The following is a 22,296-nucleotide window of genomic DNA, read 5'->3' as shown; positions in this document are numbered from 1 at the left end:
TCAGTCATATATAAATGCCTCCCCTACTATATATATACTATATATATATGAATATATCGTGACTTTGATAATCTTTCTACAACAAGTAATGTTTAGCAAATTATCTCTGCATGTCTTTTTAAAAGCCAAGATCATAACCTTTAGCATTTAATTGCTTTGTTTTGTTTTAAAGTTTGTTCCTTTAATAGTGTATAGCTCCTCGTTCTAGTATTTTTCTCTAAACTTTCCTTCTTTTATCCAGTCTAGTTGTTCTTTATGAAGTGCCAAATGATGTTTTCTTTTTTGTTGTTTGTGTTGATGTTGTTTAACTTGCACTTAGAACACAACCACCTTTTCTATTCACGAAAGCCAGAACAACATTTAGTGAGGATCTTCATATAATTAATTCTTTGCTAAACAAAACTTACCAGGTAATTTCATTTGTCATTGTTACTGTGTTCCTATGTTTAGTGTCGTTTTCTTCTCAACACAATGGAGTTTCTAAATTGGGTAAGATTCGGGGGGGGATAGGGAATCAATATGTTCTATTGGTCCCAAACTTTGCAATTCTTAGATTGCTCCAAAGCTACTATATGAGATATTATATCTATCTTCCCCTTCAAACTTAGCTTATATCAAGATACAGTATCTTCCTTCTTGGGGATACTGCATGTTTTCCCTGGGTATCATTCATGGTCGAGCATGCTCCTCTATCATTCTCTCATTTCTCTTCCTACCTTCATTACCATTCCTTTCCAGTAACCTCCCCTCTTTTCCTTCGTTGTTATTTTCCTTTTTTCTCCTCACCTTAATCAAGCAAGTAACAAATGTTCATTGAGCATCTCCTCGGGAATTATGTAATAGGAAAGCGTATGTGCTCTACAGCCAAATGCCTGAGTCTGAATCCCAACTGTAGTGTCTAGTTGTGATACTGTACAGATTTCTTAGCCTCTATGTGCCTCAGTTTCCTCATTTGGAAAACAAATATGAGATGACTTACTGGTTAGAGCTGTTGTGAAGATAAAATGAGTCAACAGGTATAAGGTATTTAAAATAGATTAGAATATAGTGTTTAGAACATGTAAGAGCCTCAGGTGCCACTGTCACAACCCTCACACTCTGCTTTCTGTGATGCTAAGGTGGCATCCCCTGGCGGGAAACGCTCCTATGAAGAGTTTTTTCATGGAAACTCACGTCTAATTCGCTCTTGCAGAGTCCACACCAGGCCCATGAGAAATGTACATCCGGCTATTATTTGAGAGTAGCTGAATCTCTCCGAGGCCCTCTCTGCATTCTCCTGCTGCAACTGTCCACTCTTCTTTCCATTTTCATGCATGAGCCAGTTACCTGTTTCCCCAAATCACTAAGTGATCTTGAAGCTCTACCTCCCCAACACCCCTTACTTGGCTTAAGTATAAAGGACTCCTTGCCTTCCCGCACGAGGTAGGAAAGGAGAGAGAGTATAGCACACTGGAAACTTTTTCTCTTAAACCAGCATAAACACGGGCAAATGTTAAGAACAGGAAATTCATGGAAGAGGAAAACTGATTGACCAAGAAGCATATGAAGAGAAGCTCGACTATACTAGCGAACAGAGAAAGACAAATTAAACCAAACTTAAGGCACAATCTTTGCACTCCAGCTCAGCAAAAGTTAAAAATACAGATTTAGCAAAGATATTAACATATATGCATACATTGTTTGTGTGAGTGAAAATTGATGGAGGCTTTTAGGAGAGTGATTTTGAAGTGCGTATTAAAATAAAAATGCTGTATGCCTTGACTCCACAACTGGACCTGCTTCCAGTTATCTGTCCTAGAAAAATACCAGCGGAAACACTCAAATATTCAAGTGCTAGAATGTTTATATTATATTATTTGTAACTTTTGAAAAAATGAAAACAACTTGACTGTCCATTGAAAATGAATAAGTAAATTAATTATGATACAAGATGCAAGAATTAAATAGAATACACTAAAGTAATATGAAGGTAAGCCTTCAAAGATATTTTGTTAAACAGAAAAAAGCCACCTAAAAATTGTATTAATGATATATTTAAGTAGGAAAATGGAGGAAACCAGGGATATTACCTTGTGTATATACATATATAGTCTTTTGTTTTGGTTTGGTTTTTTGTTTTTGTTTTCTTTTGAGACAGGGTCTTGCTCTATCACCCAAGCTGGAGTGCAGTGGCATGATCATGGTTCACTGAAGCCTTAACCTCCTGGGCTCAAATGATCCTCCCACCTCAGCCTCCAGAGTAGCTAGAACTACAAGGCATGCACCACCATCCCTGGCTTTTTAAAATTTTTCATAGAGATGGGCTCTTGTTATGTTGCCCAGACTGGTCTCGAACTCCTGGACTCAAATGATCCTTCCACCTCGGCCCACCGAAGTGCTGGTATTACAGGCACAAGGCAATGTAATACACAGATGTCCTGAATATTTGACATCTGTAAAGAAATCTGTTCATATAAACAAGTGACTCTGAACCTAGATTCACTAATGCCTAGAATGTTTTTTCTATGCATTAGTGAATCTAGCCCAGTGTATATGGACTCATTTGTAAATGCATAGAAAAAATGTTCAAACAAACTTTTTGGAAAAAAGTGTTTCAAACCGATGAGGGATTACTTTTGAAGTGGGGACTGGAACTGGAACTGGGGGAAGGGAAATCAGGTACGACTTCAGCATTTGCAATGAGAATATGTTGCATGTATGCTTATACATGATTTTACAAAATAATTTAAAGTACAATAAAATGAGCAGAGTTGCTAGATGTGATCTTTAAGATTCATCTCAAATACAACTTTCAGCATCTATATTGACAGTTAGACTTACTAATTCTCAGGAGAGCCTATGAGTGCATCCATCATTATCAAACAGTATTTGTCTTACTAAGGATAGTTTTCTATAATAACTACTCACATCTAAATGTCTGTTCAGACCATAATTATGAAGTCTTTGCTATATGAGTTTATAAGATCACACATCCAATTATGCTTGTTAGTTAATAAGCCAGACAGATTTCAATACACAGCACCTTTACATCATTACAATAATTAGCTAATTCCAGTTGATATAGTAATATGCATAAAGAGAACTGTAATATTAGCTGAGGAGTAAATATTTCATTCTGGGAATAGATTCTATGCAATTTAAATTGCATTACATTTAGGTAACTAAAAAGTATTATTTAATGTATACAGTTTAAAGCAGATTTATGGTATTTATCATTAAGTCATATGTGTTCTTGAATCACATAACTTACAGTTCTTAAAAGATTTAAGTATAGACAGTCAAACCGTAAATAGAATTACACAAATGTCACTTCATTATTTTCCCTCTTTAGTATCTACATGAAAATGGAATTGTCCATCGTGATCTCAAACCAGAGAATCTTCTCTATGCAACTCCAGCCCCAGATGCACCACTCAAAATCGGTGAGAACATTTCCTCTTGTTTTGTGACCCCTTTTTCCAGATTAGAAAAATTATACTGTGTGGAATTTTTAAACATTGCTCCATCCAGTTTTACATCCATTCAGTTTTCCTGAATATTTGACATTTTTAAAGGAATAATATGTTGTTTGGGAAGTTTGTGCTCTTTCCTGGAATGTTTATTTGGAAAATATTGCCTAGAAGTTAGTATTCTGTTGCTGGGCACACAAAGGAATCACAACTTAGAAATGGCAAGGACCATAGGAGATGACCTTGCATTTTGTAAATAAGTTTATAGTGAACAAAATGATAGAAAAAGTAACACTTCTTTTGGAGATATTAACTTTTATTCCACACATTGCTTGGAGCTTAATTTTAGGTAATAAAGACCTTTGACATAAAATGTTTAGCATATATTAGTGAGTCTAGGCTTTGCGTCACTTGTTTATTGAACAGAGATAAATTAAGATCTGCCTTTCTCAAAATGCACTCCACAGAACACTGGGTTCTCAGCAGGGTGGATAAGGGTGGGAGCGATTCACAGAAATGCTATGGCTGATCAAATAAGTTGAGAAATGCCAACTTTAAAAAAGTTAAACAAGATTTTTATTTCTGTAGGACTTTCCAGAACCTTAAAACTGTTAACATATAAACTGACATATTATATCATATCCTATGAGACTTTTTTTTTTTAACCAATAAGCATTTTGGAAAACTATAAAGATGAACTTTGGGAAATTCTGACCTACCCAAAGAAGCCTTTAATTAGCACTTTAGAAAAAAATAAATATTACTTTCCATGTCTCTTCCAAAGTAAATCTTCATTTCAAAAAATATTATAAATTTTATTTTCAATGAATTCTCGCTAGTGGAATCTTCATTAAATCCTCTGAAGGGCATTGCTCTTCTGGTGCTGTCCTTATCGTGCTGATCTGCCAAGTTCACTGCATTTACAGATGTTAGCACCTTTAACAATTAAGTTGTTTATATCAGGGAAGAGCTCAGATAACATAATGTGCTTTATGAATGCAAGAACCTAAGGAAAAAATCCTGAAAGTCCTGCTGGGCAGCCAGCTTGTTCTCATAATCACTCCTGTAAGGCAGGGGACAGCAGGCCATTTCCATTTCCTTTCACATCACTTTCAAAGATTTAATCCTTAAAGCAATTTCTTTAAATGGATGGTTAGATACTAATTTAGGCAGGAGAGGTTTTCTTTCTGAAGGGCTTCCTGCTGCTTTCACTGATAAGGATCAGGCACCTGCCAGGAAATGTGGATTTATCTTTGAAGTCTAAAATGGAATTCATTCTGCACCTGCCTGTCTTGAAGAATGCCCTTGAATGGTTTCCTGATGTTTCTTGAGTGAGAGAGAGATAGCTCAGCAAATAGATCATAATGGTAGCAACTTTTGATGATCTTTTATCTAGGTAATATTCTGAGAAATAAATAAAAAGGATTCTTACCAAAAAAAATCGTATAGTCTTCTTATGAGAGTAAATTCTTATAAGTGAAATACATTAGAGACTGACATGTATTTTCAAGCTGAACAAACCTTTTGACATTTCTGTTAATTCTTGTTTCACTGATGAAAGTCTATTTTTTCCTCCTCTCTGTCAATAAATAAAAGATTCTGGATTATATCATTAATTCTGTATTGTCCCACAGAGTTACTGTTACATAAATTTCAGAATTAACAACATTAGATAAAATATAACTATTGCAACTATTACTTAAAAAAAAAATAGCTTGGCCGAGAGCGGGGTCTCACACCTGTAATCCCAGCACTTTGGGACCGAGGTGGGCAGATCACAAGGTCAGGAGATCAAGACCATCCTGGCTAACACGGTTAAACTCTGTCTCTACTAAAAATACAAAAAAATTAGCCAGGCCTGGTGGCACGTGCCTGTAATCCCAGCTACTCGGGAGGCTGAGGCAAAGAGTTGCTTAAACCTCGGAGGCGGAGGTTACAGTGAGCCGAGATCACGCCACTGCACTCCAGCCTGAGCAACAGAGCAAGACTCCATCTAAAAAACAGACAAACAAACAAAACAAGAAAGAAAGAAAAAAAAATGCTTATTTGCTGAAAGCTGGGAATTGTACAGAAGAACAAAGATTAAATATAGATTTATTTGTAAATGTATTTGAAAGTCGCATTTTTAGTCACATTTTTCTCCAATTTAAAGAAACACATGGATTGTTTTCTTTAGCTTCCTCTTGGGTGACTTGTTCCCACCCACCTTCACCCCATCATCAAATACAAAAGAAAACAAATAGATAAATAAGTTGGTTTTATTTTTGAATAACAAATATTTTGTCATCTTATAAAAGCTGAGAAGACGTGCTTCATTAAGTTTTTTTCTTGTGTTGTTAGCTGATTTTGGACTCTCTAAAATTGTGGAACATCAAGTGCTCATGAAGACAGTATGTGGAACCCCAGGGTACTGCGGTATGCTCTTTAATAATTATATTTTACCTTTATTGTTATGAAATCTATTTTGTTTAGCAATCTCGTTTTTTTAAATTCCTAATATCTCTATTTGTAAACGCTTAAAATTTGTTGTTAGTCTCTATGAGGAAGCCATATATAAATAATTCTCAGATCACTTCTTGTTTTCTATGCGAAGTTCACGGATGTTGGTTTTAGGGCACTGCCGTTAGAATGCCTTTGAGCAGTGGCTACTGTTAGACCCACTGGGCAGCAGAAAGACAATCAGCAAGGAAGAGGGCAAGGAAACCCCATAGCTTGTAGTTGGAATTAAATGCATGAGCCCTTTGTCACTTTTTTTGCTTTTCCTTGAATGGAGAGTGTGTGTTTAATTCAGATGGCATATAGGACAACAGTGAGAATGGGGTGGTCCCTAGTTCTCTTCATGGCCTGGCCTAGCCTCACTAAGACAAGGACTTCAGGTGAGATTTTCCTACAGGAGTTCTCCAGTCCCTGCAGATGGACCACAACTACATTGAGCTCTTCACATCTTCCCGCCTCATCTCCCAGAATGGGCTGCAGGCATCACAATCAGAAAGAACAAAGCTTTTGACCCATACTAGCATGAAACCTGCTATTTTCTTCTTGATGGTCGAATTAATTTGACAACAAACTGAAAGCCAATAAAGTTTGTAAAAATTATAAAGAATTCCTGAAATTGTTGTGATTAATGAATATGTCACAGATTAATTAAAATTCTAATCTAAATTATAAAGAAAAAGATAAGATTTCAAGTTATCAATCACAAGATTAGTCATCCTTTTCTCTTAGATCAGAATATTTTTACACAGGCCAGGCGTGGTGGCTTACGCCTGTAATCCCAGCACTTTGGGAGGCCAAGGTGGACGGATCACTTGAGGTCAGGAGTTCAAGGCTAGCCTGGCTAACATGGTGAAACCCTGTCTCTACTGAAAAAAAAAACGAAAACCAAAATGAGCCAGATGTGGTGGCGCACACCTGTAATCCCCAACTCCTCAGGAAGCTGAGGCAGGAGAATTGCTAGAACCCGGGAGGCAGAGGTTGCAGTGAGCCAAGATCGCACCACTGCACTCCAGCCTGCGTAGCAGAGTGAGACTCTGTCTCTAAAAACAAAAACAAAGAGAATATTTTGACACAAATGTCCTTCATTTCAATTCATCTCTTCAGTGAACTGTAATCACCTACTGTGTAGTCAAGCCAGTGTGTGGCACCAGGGAGATTGATTTCCTGCCCTTACAACCAGCCGGAGGCTCACAATCTGCAGGAAAACAGACATGTGGCCAGATGCAGTGGCTCACGCCTGTAATCCCAGCACTTTCGGAAGCCGAGACAGGTGGATCACCTGAGGTCAGGAGTTTGGGACCAGCCTGGCCAATATGGTGAAACCCCATCTCTACTAAAAATACAGACATTAACCAGGCATGGTGGCAGGTGCCTGTAATCCTAGCTACTCGGGAGGCTGAGGCAGGAGAATCGCTTGCACCCAGAAGGTAGAGGTTACAGTGAAGCAAGATTGTGCCATTGCACTCCAGTCTCGGTGACAAGAGAGAAACTCTGTCTCAAAAAAAAAAAAAAAAAAAAAAAGGGAAAAATCCGGAAATGCAAACCAGGAAATCATAGCATCTTAAGAAATACTGTGTTGTGTGTATTGAAAGCCACCATGGAAACATAGAAGAAGGGTGATATTTTTAATTATCTGTCTTGTTTTCTATAGCACTTAGATTTGAGGTCACTCCTGCCCCAGAAATAGACAAAGAAGAACTATGCAACTAACTGTTTTTAACAACTTTTGAAATCATAAAAATCAGATTGGCAAAGTGCGATAATATATTCATTGAAGCATATATGCGATTAAATCCATAGAATTTTAGTGCTGGAAGGAACTTTAAAGTTCATTTATTAACATTCTTATCTTACTAAGGTTCAGAGACTTTGACTTCCCCAAAATTCCACATCTAGTTGTTAGTGGCTCAGGAATAAGAATCCAGGTATCCAAGGACCTAAAAATCATAGACTTTCCCTGTACAAAATTAATATAGATAAATCAATATGGTTTTATTCATAGAAATATTTGTCAATTATTACTTTTATTTTAAAATCTTCATTTTAATATATATATATTTTTTGAGGCAGATCTTGACCTATAGTAACTTTCACCTCCCGGGTTCAATTGATTCTCATGCCTCAGCCTCCTGAGTAGCTGGGATTCCACCACACCCAGCTAATTTTTTATTTATATTTTTAGTACAGACGGGGTCTCACTATGTTGACCAGGCTGGTCTCGAACTCCAGGCCAAAAGTGATCCTCCAGCCTCGGCCTCCCAAAGTGCTGGGATTACAGGCATGAGCCACCATGTCCAGCTCATTTTATTTTATTTTATTTTATTTATTTTATTTTTATTTTTATTTTTATTTTTATTTTTTTTTTTGAGGCGGAGTCTCGCTCTGTCGCCCAGGCTGGAGTGCAGTGGCCAGATCTCAGCTCACTGCAAGCTCCGCCTCCCAGGTTTACGCCATTCTCCTGCCTCAGCCTCCCGAGTAGCTGGGACTACAGGCGCCCGCCACCTTGCCCGGCTAGTTTCTGTATTTTTAGTAGAGACGGGGTTTCACCGTGTTAGCCAGGATGGTCTCGATCTCCTGACCTTGTGATCCGCCCGTCTCGGCCTCCCAAAGTGCTGGGATTACAGGCTTGAGCCACCGCGCCCGGCCGTCCAGCTCATTTTAATTTTTTAAACCTCAGAAGTATTGGTCAGGGACAGTGGCTCATGCCTATAATCTCAGCACTTTGGGAGGCTGAAATGAGAGGATTTCTTGAGGGTCAGAGTTCAAGACCAGCCTGGCCAACATAGCGAAAAAAAAACAACAACAAAAAATTAGCTGGGCATGTTGGCATGTACCTGTTATCCTACTTACTCAGGAGGCTGAGGCAGAAGGATTGCTTGAGCCCAGGAGTTAGAGGTTGCAGTGAGCTATGATTTCACTACTGCACTCCAGCCTAGGCAATAAAAGGAAACCTGGTCTCAGGGAAAAGAAAAGTACTACTTGGTCAGTGGAAGAAATAAAAATCCAAATAACTGTACTCAATATTAACAGCCTCATGCACATTCTTTCGTACTCTTCTCTGTGTCTCTTTGTCCATATAAGCATTTTATAATATTGCTTTTAATTAGTTAGTGTGAATTCTGGCTGGAGAGGTCTTAGAAGGAGCATTTGAGCTGGACAATGAAGGATGAGTAAGAGTTCAGCAAGTGGGGAAGTGGCCACAGGGCATTCTTTGTCAACGGGTACAGGGAAAGCAAAGTCATGGAGGACTGGCAGCATCTGGTGAGTTTAGGTGCTGTTTGTCACTTTGTCAACTTTGTATGACTAGAACACAGAGTTTTTGGTACAGAGGGCACAAATGGAGTTGGAAAGGTTGGACGGACCATATGTTTAAAGAATCTATACATCAGGCTAAGGGATTCAGATTTGACTTGGTAGGTAATGGTGGTCCAGCAAAGGTTTTTAATCAAGGCAATTTTTTGTTGTTGTTTGTTTTGTTTTTTTTTTTTTTTTTGAAACGGAGTCTCGCTCTGCTGCCCAGGCTGGAGTGCAGTGGCCGGATCTCAGCTCACTGCAAGCTCCACCTCCCGGGTTTATGCCATTCTCCTGCCTCAGCCTCCCGAGTAGCTGGGACTGCAGGCGCCCGCCACCTCGCCCGGCTAGTTTTTTTGTATTTTTTAGTAGAGACGGAGTTTCACCGGGTTAGCCAGGATGGTCTCGATCTCCTGACCTCGTGATCCGCCCATCTCGGCCTCCCAAAGTGCTGGGATTACAGGCTTGAGCCACCGCGCCTGACCTAAAGGCAACATTTTTAAATCAGGTCTGTATTTTGTAAATATCTTGATGGTAACATTATGACATGTTATGACATGGTTTGAAGGAGGAAAGGGATAGAAAGAAAACAGACAAATTAGCTATTGTAAATGCTCTTTTCTAGCGCTCTAATGTCGGAAATCTATACACATGCTGATGTCATTCCTTAGCTTCTAAGCAGATGGCATGTTCAATCTACTCTTAAATCTAACCATTTACTTTTTAAAAATATTTAAACATTGTAAAAATACTATTTTAATATATTATCCTTTCCATAAACAGGCCCTTCATACAAATAATGCCATCTTATAATGGAGGCTTATTTTCTATTATTATTTTCTCTTGCAAATATCCATTTCAGCCCAGGTGGTAAATAATGAGGAAACAGGGAAATAAGAGGTTGAAAGTGACCAAGATAATTCTACCATAGGTAGCGGCTTATCAGGAAAAAATAGTTTGCCATATTATAAGAAAAGGAAGTGAAAGCAGTAAGGAAGCCTGGCATGAGGTTTGGGAGGTAGACTCCACTTACCTTAGTGAACTATTTTGGGGATTGAGATGGAAAATAAACGTGTTTTGTTGGCTCTGAGGTGTTAAACATAGAAATGGAGTTGGTGTTTTATCGGCGGGGGTAGTCTTGGAAGCCAAAGACAAGTAAATTCAACATATTTCTTTACCAAAGCAAGATTCCATTTGTATATAAGTAAATATATATATGTGTTCATACATACTCTTGACCCAAAGGAAATACACTAAAATATTACCTCACAATGGGAGCCAAAGAGGGGGTAGGATTTTAAGGATACGCCTGTGTGTAGTAACGTAGGAAATATTGGGAAACACTTCGGAAGAATAGAAGTCACAGTAATACTACGGCCCAGGAATAGATAACCTAGAGCAGAGGCAATATCTAGGCTTTTGAATTAAGTACAGATTTTACCATAGTTATGAATATTTGTTTCATCTGTCTTATAAAAAATTAGATTGTTAACAGATAAAGCTAAAACCCCCTCTGAAGATCAGTTCCAGCCCTTTCTTCCCTCACCACAGATAGATACTCTCATCAGTCTGGCATGTATCTTTCTGAGAATAAGTTGGTGGGGAGGAAACTGTCCATTTATAGAAGGAGTTGGAAATGAGAGCCAAGCTCAAGACTGGTGAGAATCATTATGATTCTATAGAAAGCAAAGACTTTACACAGAGACTGTTTTATATTCTTTTATGGCCACAAGAGGAGACAGAGGAGAGCCTCAGGGAAAAAAAAAAAAGTGTATTAAACTTACACGTCCTAGAGACAGGAGGCACAGCAGGCCACTCAGGGTCATGCAGGAAAGAAGACACCAGGGTGGTCAGGAGGCAGAAGACAGGAGAAAGGGAAGGTTTAGGCCACTGCCTTTTGGGGGATTTTCTTGGGAAATGCAAGGCAAGGCAGGGTGAACAGTTTGGGATTGGCTAGTTTGAATAATTTGTGTGGGTTGCCTGGCTCCTGGCTCCTGGCCCTGGGATGACTAAGGCAGAGGAATATCCCCTCCTGGGGTATATAGGTTGGATGGATGAGGTGTGGCACTGGACAGGTTCATCGGTATATGAAAAGGCATACTCCAGGCTGGGTGCTTTCTTTTCTTTCAGAATTAACAAGCCACAGGAGAGGCAGACTCTCTGTAGCCAGAAAAACTTTTTAAGAAGTCAAGAACATCATAATATGTATAAAGAAAAATTTTAAATATTTGCAATACAGAGACTTTACATTTAACTTGAAAAGGTGTCTGACACCCATATAATTGAGAGAGATGGGGTGTGAGCTTGTTTCATTGCTTGTTAGGGTGATTATATCCAAGGTCGATTATCCTTAAGTGCACTGTGTCTAGTTTCTACTTTTAATGGAAGGCTTTTCAAATTACATCTTGTGAGAGACTGAGTGTTTATGTTATACCATCTGTCATTTCTCAGGAAGTAAAAAAGGAAAAGCCACCCATTCTGTCTCTTTCATAGAACCTTTGCCCCAGGCTATTAATAACAGAGGGTTCAAAAATAAATAAACAAATAACAGAGGGTTCTCCTATAAGTGAATCGCAAAAGAAAAATCACAGATGCTTCATGTTTAAGCAAATACTTGTTATTTCTTGGGAAATGTGCCCAGTCAAAGCCAATCTCCAGGCCAGAAAATTAAAATTTATGGTCCAGATAAATGAAATCAATGACTAGTGTTCAAAAATAACCCATGAAGAGTTCAATGTTGAAGGGATTCTCAACATCTTGTGGTTGAGAAAATAAGTAGGTCACACAGACAAAAAAAGAAAAAAATCGATTAGGCCATAGCTCCTAATAAATGTGCTATAATGTAACTATGCAATATTAACTGCCAAAATGTTTTAACTGGTCTAGATATTTAAGGCTTGAAGTCTGTGGATGTTTCAGACCCACCCACGCCAATCCTAGAAAAGGAAAACAAGTTGTTAGAGTAGAAAAGAAACCAATATGTTAAGGGGTTAGTAAAAAAAATATATATATCTAATACCAATTATCTAATTTATTCATAAGCTTATGTATGTTCATATTTCATATTTGTACTTGTCTTTATTCAAATTCTATTTTCAGAGTCTAAAAGCTGTTAGGAGTTTGTTTTCTTTTGGCATTTGCCAAGGTCTCATTATTTTCTGAGACAGTCCTGCTGGCACAACTCAGAGGAAGTATTAATACATAAAAATGTCCCATGTGCTAAGCCTCTAAGCATATTTGCTATTTTCAGGCTTTAGTAACGGCAGATATATGTTGTGCTTCTATTTAAACCAAAATGAAGGCTAATTATTAACAACTGAAGAATGAGCTCCTACGATATGCAAAAATCCCTGTACTTAGAGTCTGCAGGTGCCTAATTCTACAAATAATGTTGTAGAAAAATAATATTCTACAATAATATTCTGAGTTTCCATAAAGAAGAAATACATATATTTCGTATATACTGTGACTGATTCAGTCTTAAAAACTCACACTGTTTGGTAAACAATTAATTCTGTCATAATTATCAATAATTATAAGTGGATGTGGTATAATAAAGAGATGATTAAATGTGGCACTTCAGCTATTGAATGTGAAGGGCATGATGAAAGTGTGGAATGACAGGTAAAAGAGAGATTCCCTCACCTTCCAGCTCTTCAAACTATCATTGAATGATACCTCCTAAAGGATCATCAAATAGTGATAGGCTAACAAAAGCCAGTGTCACCAACCTGATGTTCAATATTAAAACCACACATATATTGCTCATCTACCATAAGGCATGGTAGGTATCTTTCATGATCTGCCTTCTCCACAGATATATGAATAACTACAGGGATGGGCTGGCCATATTTGGCCCTGTTTACTTGTTGCTCACGGGCATAGAGTGCTGGTTGTTGTTGCTGTTGTGGTATTGTTGTTGTTCATGTTTTCATGCTTTACTAGGCTTCGAAGTCAGATGGCTGTTCCTCCTTCAGGCTTCACCTTGAATATGTTAGTGAAACACTCTAAATCTCAGTCTCCTCAACTATACAATGGGAATAATAAGAACATTTATTTCATAGGGCTATTATGAAGAATAAATAAGATAATGTATGTGAAGTTCTTGCACAGTACCTGGTACCTAAAACATGCAATAAATGTTAGGCATTACTAAAGTCATTATAATGAGTATCATCATCCTCATCTTTTTCTTATTACTCTTAAAAATGTATCAATTCCTTTTATTAAGCAGTATGATTTTTCTATTTTGTCCTCACAAGAGTAAGTCCTAATATCCGGGGAGTTGGTTTGAGGTCTTTGAAATTACTACATCTCTGCCACAGTTCTTTAGTTTAGAAATAAAACACTCATTTAAAAAAAATTTCTCCTAAGATTTAAATGACATTGATGGTTTTAAACTTTATGGTTTTATGGCCATTTTAAAATAGTTTTTTAGATTTTTAAACTTACTAAATATGAATGTGATAGTTCCTGAGAATGGAGAGTGGTTTTAAAAGGGTAAACCATTAAAAAAAAAAAAGGTAGAGAAAATAAATATAATCTTTTTTAAGACTACTGGTTTTCCAAATAATAGTTTTAGGAATTTTGGTATTTTTTAGTAGGTAAATATGGTACTTCCTACTGGGTAAGTATGAAGTTACACTGAAAAATGTATCCTTCTGTGTAACTTAATATTTACTTACTTAAAATTATTATTCCAAAATTGGAAATGATTGAATAAAAGATGGGATTTGTTTCTTAGTTTTGATGACTACAGGAAGACAAAGTCTCCTCAGTGATCAGACACTGAATAAAACAGGAGATGTGCTGAAGTTTGTTGAGTCAGTTCCAGCATCTGATCTGTCAGTGCCACTTTTGTGCTGGGAGTTCACTGCGTTGTATTTATTTATGGAGGTCAATGAGCTGGTCAGAGATGACCCTGTCCTCTGACAGCCTTTATCAGGGAAATTCAAGTTTCTTTGGATAGCTGTGGGACTCTGAGTTTCTGATATTTTTACAGCCAGAGAAAAAAGAAGGATATTTTAATTTAATATTGTAATAGGTTAAAAGGGTAAATGTAAGGGTACTTTATTAAAAATAAACAGAATAATCTTCTCTTCCTCACACACACGCATTATACAGAGCCATTTTCAACAATCCAGGAACTACAAAGCTTTTAAATAGGAATAACTTCTAGGGAGCTTATTGGAACATATCAAGCAGACCTTACATTTGAACACGTCATATATTACCATAGAAAGTATTTCTTAAAATGCTATCAACAGAACAGTTTCTAAGATGACACAGCAAAATTAAGCAAGTCTTATCTTCCATTAGTGTCCATTCATGATTTCAAGGATGATTCCACACACTTGACACATTGCTACTTTGAAAAGAAATAACCCTTTAGATTCACTATGCCAAAATTTAGGACAAATTTTCAACCACTTATAGTTGAACAGAAAAGATCTCTGCTTAACTCTTAACAAAACAGAAAGTTAGGTTAGCCAATAAGCTACATTTTCTGTAACATGAACACATATGAAAAAAGTAGGAAAATTTAAATTAAAGAAATTCATCTTATAATCTAAAATAGAAGCTTTTACTATAGTTTCACAAAAACCATAGTGTTTGTGTTCATTTCTGGAAGAATAAATAGCTTAAGTGAAATAATAAGAGTCTTAAATTATACTGCAATCCAGTCAAGTAAAGCATGATCTCACCCAATAATGAATTAAATACCCGAAGTGGTAACTTCATTTTTACAATGAACTTCTAAAAAATCTAGTTAATTAAATGCATAGTAAAATTCCAATTACACTGACTGTAACTTTCTACTTAACTGGCTCATGTGCTGCACACTAGAGTTCCTGTGTGGCTTTTGGACAATGGGAAAGAGACCACCAGGGAAGGGGAGAGGAAGTGAGGCAGAGAATGCTAACCCGGTTTGAAGGGTGCCCCATATCCATCTCCCCTCCTGACCATAGCCCTGCTTTCTCCCTAAGGAGATTGTGTCCCCAAGCCATCATAACTGCCATGGGCATGCTTGCAGCATCTGAGTCAGTTGAGTGGTGCCAGGTAAAGGAAAAGTAGGGACAGATACAGGGTGGCGAGGAATGGTCATCCAGATCTCATCTTGTTCTTGATCATGGAGAGGAAAGGGACTCTGCAGGCTGGGCATGAGCTTAGTTTAAGCTGTTAGAAGTTTGAAATCTGAAGAAAACTGTGTCTTTGGGGTCTTTATATTGGTTTGGTACTGCCCTGAACAAAGTGGTTTCTGTGGAACTTTAGTTGTGCAAAACAATCCGGTTTTTTTTGTCATTTAATAAATACTTGTTGCACTTCTATGCACTAGGCACTGTTGTATGTTGTAAAGATATAGCAGTAAAAACCAGACCAAAAGAACTCTTCCTTAAGTACACTGTAATACATTTTAGTGGGAGAAGATGACAATACACATGTAAAATATACAGAAAGAGGTGATAATTTCCCATAGAAATTATGATACAAAGCTGGAAAAGGAGCCTGGGTTAAACTTTAAACAGGGTAATTAAGGAAGGCTTTGTGTTAGAATGGAATATGTAAGCAAAAATTGGAGAGAAAGGAGAGAACAAACCATGTACATATCTAGGGAAAAAATGTTCCAGGTGAAGGGGATGGGGCACACTAATCCTGAGGCAAGAACACACCAGGTGTCTTTAGGGTCCACCAAGGAAGTTATTTGGTTGATTGAAATGCAATGACAAGGGGAGAAAATAGTAGGTAGGAGAGGGGATAGCTAACAACTGAAGGAATGGAGTTAACATTTACTGAGATGGGAAGACATTGGAGCATCAGGCTTGGGACTTGTTAATTTCTACATGCCTGTTAGATATCCAAGTGGAAGTGACATGTGGGCAGAAGGGAATATATGGTCCACATGTCAACTTGCCTACTGATATAAATATGGGTGTTACCAGCATATAGATGGTATTTCAAGTCATGAGACTATCAGGTATCCCCAAGGCAGAAAAGGAGACAACCCAGACTGATACTTTGGCAACACCACCATGAGTAGACCAGAGAGAAAAGAAGGAACATTTATTATTTACAGAAATTCAAATAGTAGAGGAAGCTCTACAGGGCAGAATTAGGAATTGTGAGTGGTTGTTGCAAGGCACAGATTTCTGGCTCAATATACAGGACAACATTCTAACTAAAGCTGTCAGCAGTAGTAGGGGCTATCTCTTTCGTTTGGGAGTGTTCACAAAAGCTGATTGACTCATCACTCAGGATTCAAGGCTATCAGCAAGGGAAGAGAAGGAAGACTCCTGTTAAGTTTTATATCACCCATTAGATACATAGTGTATGGTATTAAATAATATCACCAAAAACTGTCTATATACTCTATACATGTAAACTAAGTTGAGGATTATGGCAACCACTTACTTAAATCAAAGTTAACCAAATATATTTTGACTTGTGATGGCTGATAAAGTCGAATCTCAAGAGATTGTCCCCAATGTCCTCTCCTGACTTCTCATGTTCTCTTTAAGTTTAGAGACAGTTTTTTTTTGTTTGTTTTTGTTTTTCTTTTAAGACAGAGTCTCACTCTATCACCCAGGCTGGAGTGCAGTGGCTTAATCTTGGCTCACTGTCACTGCAAGCTCCGCCTCCCAGGTTCAGGCCATTCTCCTGCCTCAGCCTCCCAAGTAGCTGGAACTATAGGTGCCCACAACCACCTTTTAATATAATGGTAATCCTTAACTTCTGGGTCTCCAGACCGTAAATCATTTTTGATGCCCATTTCTATGGAAGACACTACTTCGAGAACAGAACCAACTGTGCCAGAGAATTCACAGCTCTGTGAGGATTCAACTCTATTATTATATATGTGGGGGTGGGATGATGGGAGGAAAAGAGGTCAAAAGGAAGAGGTGATTGATAGCAAGTGGGTAGAAGCTTTGCTTAAAATGTCTTATTTTGGACCAGAACACCCACAAAATGTTCCACTTTAAAATGTTATTACAGAAAGAATATTCATAAAATAAAAATAAGTTTTGCAAGAATTATTATTGATAATCATCAGTGAGGTTTGTATCTATCTGTTAGAGAAAAACATGATGTTTTTCTTTTCTTTTCTTTTCTTTTCTTTGCTTTTCTTTGGAGACAGAGTCTCACTCAGTTGCCCATGCTGGAGTGCAGTGGTGTGATCTTGGCTCACTGCATCCTCCACCTCTCGGGTTCAAGCAATTATCCTGCCTCAGCCTCCTAAGTAGCTGGGACTACAGGCACACACTGCCACACCGGCCTAATTTTTTGTATTTTAGTAGAGACAGGGTTTCACCATGTTGCCCAGACTGGTCTCGAACTCCTGAGCTCAAACAATGCACCCACCTCATAACATTTTTCACACTTAACACATGAGACACTTTAAATTCTAAGTCCACTACTTTATCTTTGCACCTCCATCTACTGAAGAGATTTTTATGTAATTTTGATATCAGGATGAGATGGGTTTATTTGTTTTGTCCTATTTCATCCCACAAAAATTGAAAGGTAGCTTTTCAACAGTTAATACTACTTTGCTGGCATCTATCACAACTCTGAAGTGACCTGGAGACTCAGTCTGATTCAGAGTTGGATAAAATGGCAATGACATCAAGTTAGGAAGGCTCGATGGAATTTCACAGAAAAGCAAATTTCACAGGGCAATAAAAATAAGTTGTATTTTTTTTTTTCCTTTTTTGAAAGCACTAGGTGTTCTCAAATATTTGATTTTCTCTTCAGGATATTATTTCAAAAATAAAAAATAAGATGAGGAAAATAAACAGACTATTTTCACTCATTTATAAGATTTATACAAAGAGAAAATAATATAATTCTTGTGGTAAGGAAGACTATTTTAACAGCTTAAATGAAAAACATGAAGTGGGAGTTGGATTGACTGATAATTGCCATGCAGCAAATCAAGAGCCCTGGAGAAAGGAAAGAGTGAGTTAGAACATAAAGTATATCACTTGTGCTTCAAAACACCTAACTTTTTCTTTCCTTGCTCCACTCTCAAGGCACAGAAAACTAAAATGACAGAAGCCCCAAATACTTTCTCAGTCCTTCTCAACCTTGCAGAGCATAGTACGCATAACGTTTCAGAGCATAGAATTGAGAATGTTCTAAGAGTCACTGTAGTAAGCTGACAAGGCTGCTTCTAGCCAGAGGCAACCCCCTCTCGAAGTCTCAGGTGTATTTCAGTCTCATCTGCACCTTTGTCACTGCACTTAGTCTCCTGAACTGGGGCATTATCTTTTTATCAAATCAAAAATTGCACCAAGTTTTAAACAGGTTATGCTCCTTTTTTAGCAAATGTAGATGACAGCTAAACAAAGGACCGCACAAAGTACAGATGCTGAGAAAAGCACCCGGTGTGGAGTCTGCCCAACTGTGGGCACTGCTGCCACCCGTAGGCAGCTGCGTCAAGTGCATTATTCTCCTCTGGGTTCCTAGGCCCAGCTAGGAAAAGCATTGAGGCAGAGAATTTCCTCACACTGCTTTTCTGCCTCCCTACATAAATCCCGTCCACCCTTCACTCTTCTCCCTCCTCCCTCTTCCTTCCCAGAGGCACAGTTTAGAGAGACTCTAGATGCTGGGCTCAAGATACAGTGGGTTTTTGTGGCTCCCAGAAAACTATGAATTCAAGACAAGCCTCTATAGCAAAAAAAAAAAAAAAAAAAAAAAGAAAAAAAAAATCCCAGTGTTTTCCCCCCAGCTCTAATAGGGACAATAATTGTGGAAAGTCAGGTTCAGGCTTTCAGATGCAAACAGATCTTTTCCCATATGTTTTGAATTGCTGAAACAGAAAGAATGGAGAGAATTTTGAAACAAACAAGACCCCTGACCTACTGGATCTGCATTCTGGCCTCTACCTGCCTCACAGGCACTGCTCATCCCACCTAGGCACGACTGGATACCTGAGCCATGCTCCAGCCATGTTGGCTTCTTTCAGTTCCTCCAGTGCCCCTTGCTCCTTCCTGCCATAGGGTCTTTGCTAACTTTTTCCATTCGCAACTCTCTTCTGTTTTCCTTCAGCTTCTTCCCCATTTGCCTAATTAACTTCTGTAGATCCTCTACATCTCAGTTCAAACTTTGTTTGCTCCAGTCACATTCCCTGACCTCTGTGACCAGGCCAACCCCCTACTAAAAATATTCTCCCTCCAAGCATTTCCAGTTATCACTTTGCATTTCTTCCTTTGATGTTTTTGATTAATGTCTACATCCCCCACCCAACTGTAAGCTCCTGGATGACAGAAACTTGTTCTCTTTAACCCCCTCATTATTCCCCTAGCACCCCCAAGCATAGTTGGCCCATCACACAGCAGGTGCTTAATAAATATTTGATGATTTCTTTAATGAGTGAATGAACGAACCAGTTGATTTCATTCACCTTAGTCTCCCTCAAATTTTTTCCAAAAGAGTTACTAATAGTGTGAAAGGTCTTCTGATGAAGAATGCCACTCTGTAGTTTTAACTCCGTAAGTAAGAAAGAATCATAAAACTCATCTAGGGCATCGACAAAATGAAAGTACAGTCAATGACCAAAATCGTCCCTTTTAATTTTTCTCTTAGGGATTTAAGAAAAGAAGGCAAGTTTAGCACCAATGATCCCTATAAGTAAGCCCTAGGCCATATCTGATGCTTTTTATTTTAGTATCATTTCGAAAACTAGTTACAGTGATTTTATTTGATGAAGTGAAATTCATCCTAATCTCTAGAGGGATACTCAGTCTCTAAATGTTTCAATGGTGCCATCATCTTATTTTTTAAAAAAATCACACTTAGACCTAGATGGTACGTTAATGAATATATAATACATAAGGTTTGAATTTTTGTATAATTTTTATATTTAGTTAAACTTTCTTTTTTAAAAAGGAAGTCTGGCATCTTGGGAATTCTAAGACCCTTTACCAAAATTATTCTGCATTGAAGATTGGAGTATGAGGTTTTGTGGGAGCTCGGTATCATTTAGTGTTTTATGAGCAATAACATGAATGGTAAGATAATTTTAGGACGTGGTAGACAGATTGGATTCACTTGGAACACAGACAGAAAAATCAATAAATGATTATTTACTAATTCAGAAAAGGTGATGATTTTAAGTCTTTTAAAATGCATTTTTAAAAACTTTTACAAATCAGCAAGAAAAAAAAGTGAGCAAAGGGCATGAATAGACAATGCTCAAAAGAAGATATACAAATGGGTGAGAATCCACAGACCCTATGTAGGAAGCAGATTTTTCCTGCAGGCCACAGGAGACAGTCGAAAAACTCTGAAGACAAAGGACATAACCTCTTGGGAGCTCTAGGGCCCTACCTACCACCTGATCCTCCCTGTACTACCACAGCTGATGCTCTCTTGAAAGTGCCACCTCCTGGTAGGAGGCCAGCCAACACAAAACTACTGCAATAAACAAATCTACAACTAAGGACCTTCACAGAGTCCATTTCACTTTCCTGCCACCTCCACTGGAGCAGGTGCTGCTATACATGGCTGAGAGACCTGAAGATGGTTTACATCACAAGACTCTGTGTAGACATTCCCCACTACCAGCCCAGACCCTGGTAGCTCCACTGAGTGGCTAGATACAGAAGATTAATAACAAGCACTGCAGTTTGCCTCTCAGGAAGCCCCATCTGTAGAGGAAGGGGGAGAGCACAGCATTAGGGAATATAGTGTGGGACAAAAGAATCTGAACAACAGCCTTTTAGCCCCAGATCTTCCCTCTGACATAGTCTACCCAAATGAGAAAGAACCAGAAAAACAGTTCTGGTAATATGACAAAACAAGGTTCTTTCACACTCCCAAAAGATCCCCCTAGCTTACCAGCAATGGATTCAAACCAAAAAGAAATCCCTGAATTGGCAGAAAAAAAATCCAGAAGGTCAATAATTAAACTAATCAAGGAGGCAACAGGTGAAGTCCAATTAAATGAAATAAGAAAATAATATGAGATATGAAGGGGAAAATCTTCAGGGAAATAGCATAAATAAAAAACAATCACAACTTCTGGAAATGATGGACACACTTAGAGAAATGCAAAATGCACTGGAAAGTCTCAGCAATAGACCTGAACAAGCAGAAGAAAGAACTTCAGAGCTCGAAGACAAAGTTTTTGAATTAACCCAATTCAGTAAAGAAGAATAAAAGAATTCTAAAAAATGAAAAAAGCCTCCAAGGGGTTTGGGATTGTGTTAAATGACCAAACCTAAAAATAATGGGTGTTTCTAAGGAAGAAGAAAAATCTAAAATTTTGGAAAACATATTTGTGGGAATAATTGAGGAAAACTTCCCTGGCCTTGCAAGAGATCCAGACATCCAAGTACAGGAAACTCAAAGAACACCTGGGAAATTTATCGTGTAAAGATCAGCACCCAGGCACATAGTCATAAGGTTATCTAAAGTCAAGACAAAGGAAATAATCTTAAGAGCTGTGTATTCTATGGAAGTGGGCATCGAAAATGATTTATAGTCTAGGAACCCAGAAGTTAAGTATTACCATTACACTAAAATACTGTATCTAAATTCAAAGACAACATGAGAAGTCAGGAGAGGACACTGGGGACAATCTCTTGAGATTCGATTTTATCAACCATCTCAAGCCAAAATATATTTGGTTAACTTTGATTTAAGTAAGTGGTTGCCATTATCCTCAACTTGGTTTACATGTATAGAATACATAGACAGTTTTCTGGTGATATTATTTAATACCACATACTGTGTATCTAATGGGTGATATAAAAAACTTAACAGGAGTCTTCCTTCTCTGTCCTTGCTGATAGCCTTGCATCCTGAGTGATGAGTCAATTGGCTTTTGTGAACACTCCCAAATGAAGGAGATAGACCCCACTATTGCTGACAGCTTTAATTGTTAGTATATTGTCCTGTATATTGAGCCAGAAATCTGTGCCTTGCAACATCCACTCACAATTCCTAATTCTGTCCTGTGGAACTTCCTCTACTATTTGAATTTCTGTAAATAATAAATGTTCCTTTTCTTCTCTCTGGCCTACTAATGGTGATGTTGCCTAAGGATCAGTCCGGGTTG

At 38.0% G+C, this 22,296-nt stretch overlaps 1 protein-coding gene across 1 annotated transcript in view; it reads left to right on the top strand.

Moving 5' to 3' along the window:
- Window positions 1-22,296, top strand: part of CAMK4 (calcium/calmodulin dependent protein kinase IV) — a 272,059-nt gene that overhangs the window by 224,057 nt on the left and 25,706 nt on the right. The window contains exons 6-7 of the mRNA XM_030927210.1: window positions 3,332-3,422; window positions 5,790-5,864. Of these exons, the coding sequence (XP_030783070.1) occupies window positions 3,332-3,422; window positions 5,790-5,864 (166 nt within the window). The remainder of the gene's footprint in view (window positions 1-3,331; window positions 3,423-5,789; window positions 5,865-22,296) is intronic.

The sequence above is a fragment of the Rhinopithecus roxellana genome, chromosome 3 (genome assembly GCF_007565055.1).
Source record: "Rhinopithecus roxellana isolate Shanxi Qingling chromosome 3, ASM756505v1, whole genome shotgun sequence".
Classification (NCBI taxonomy): domain Eukaryota; kingdom Metazoa; phylum Chordata; class Mammalia; order Primates; family Cercopithecidae; genus Rhinopithecus; species Rhinopithecus roxellana.
Note: the sequence above shows the minus strand (reverse complement) of the source record. Positions and strands in the feature narration are given on the sequence as shown.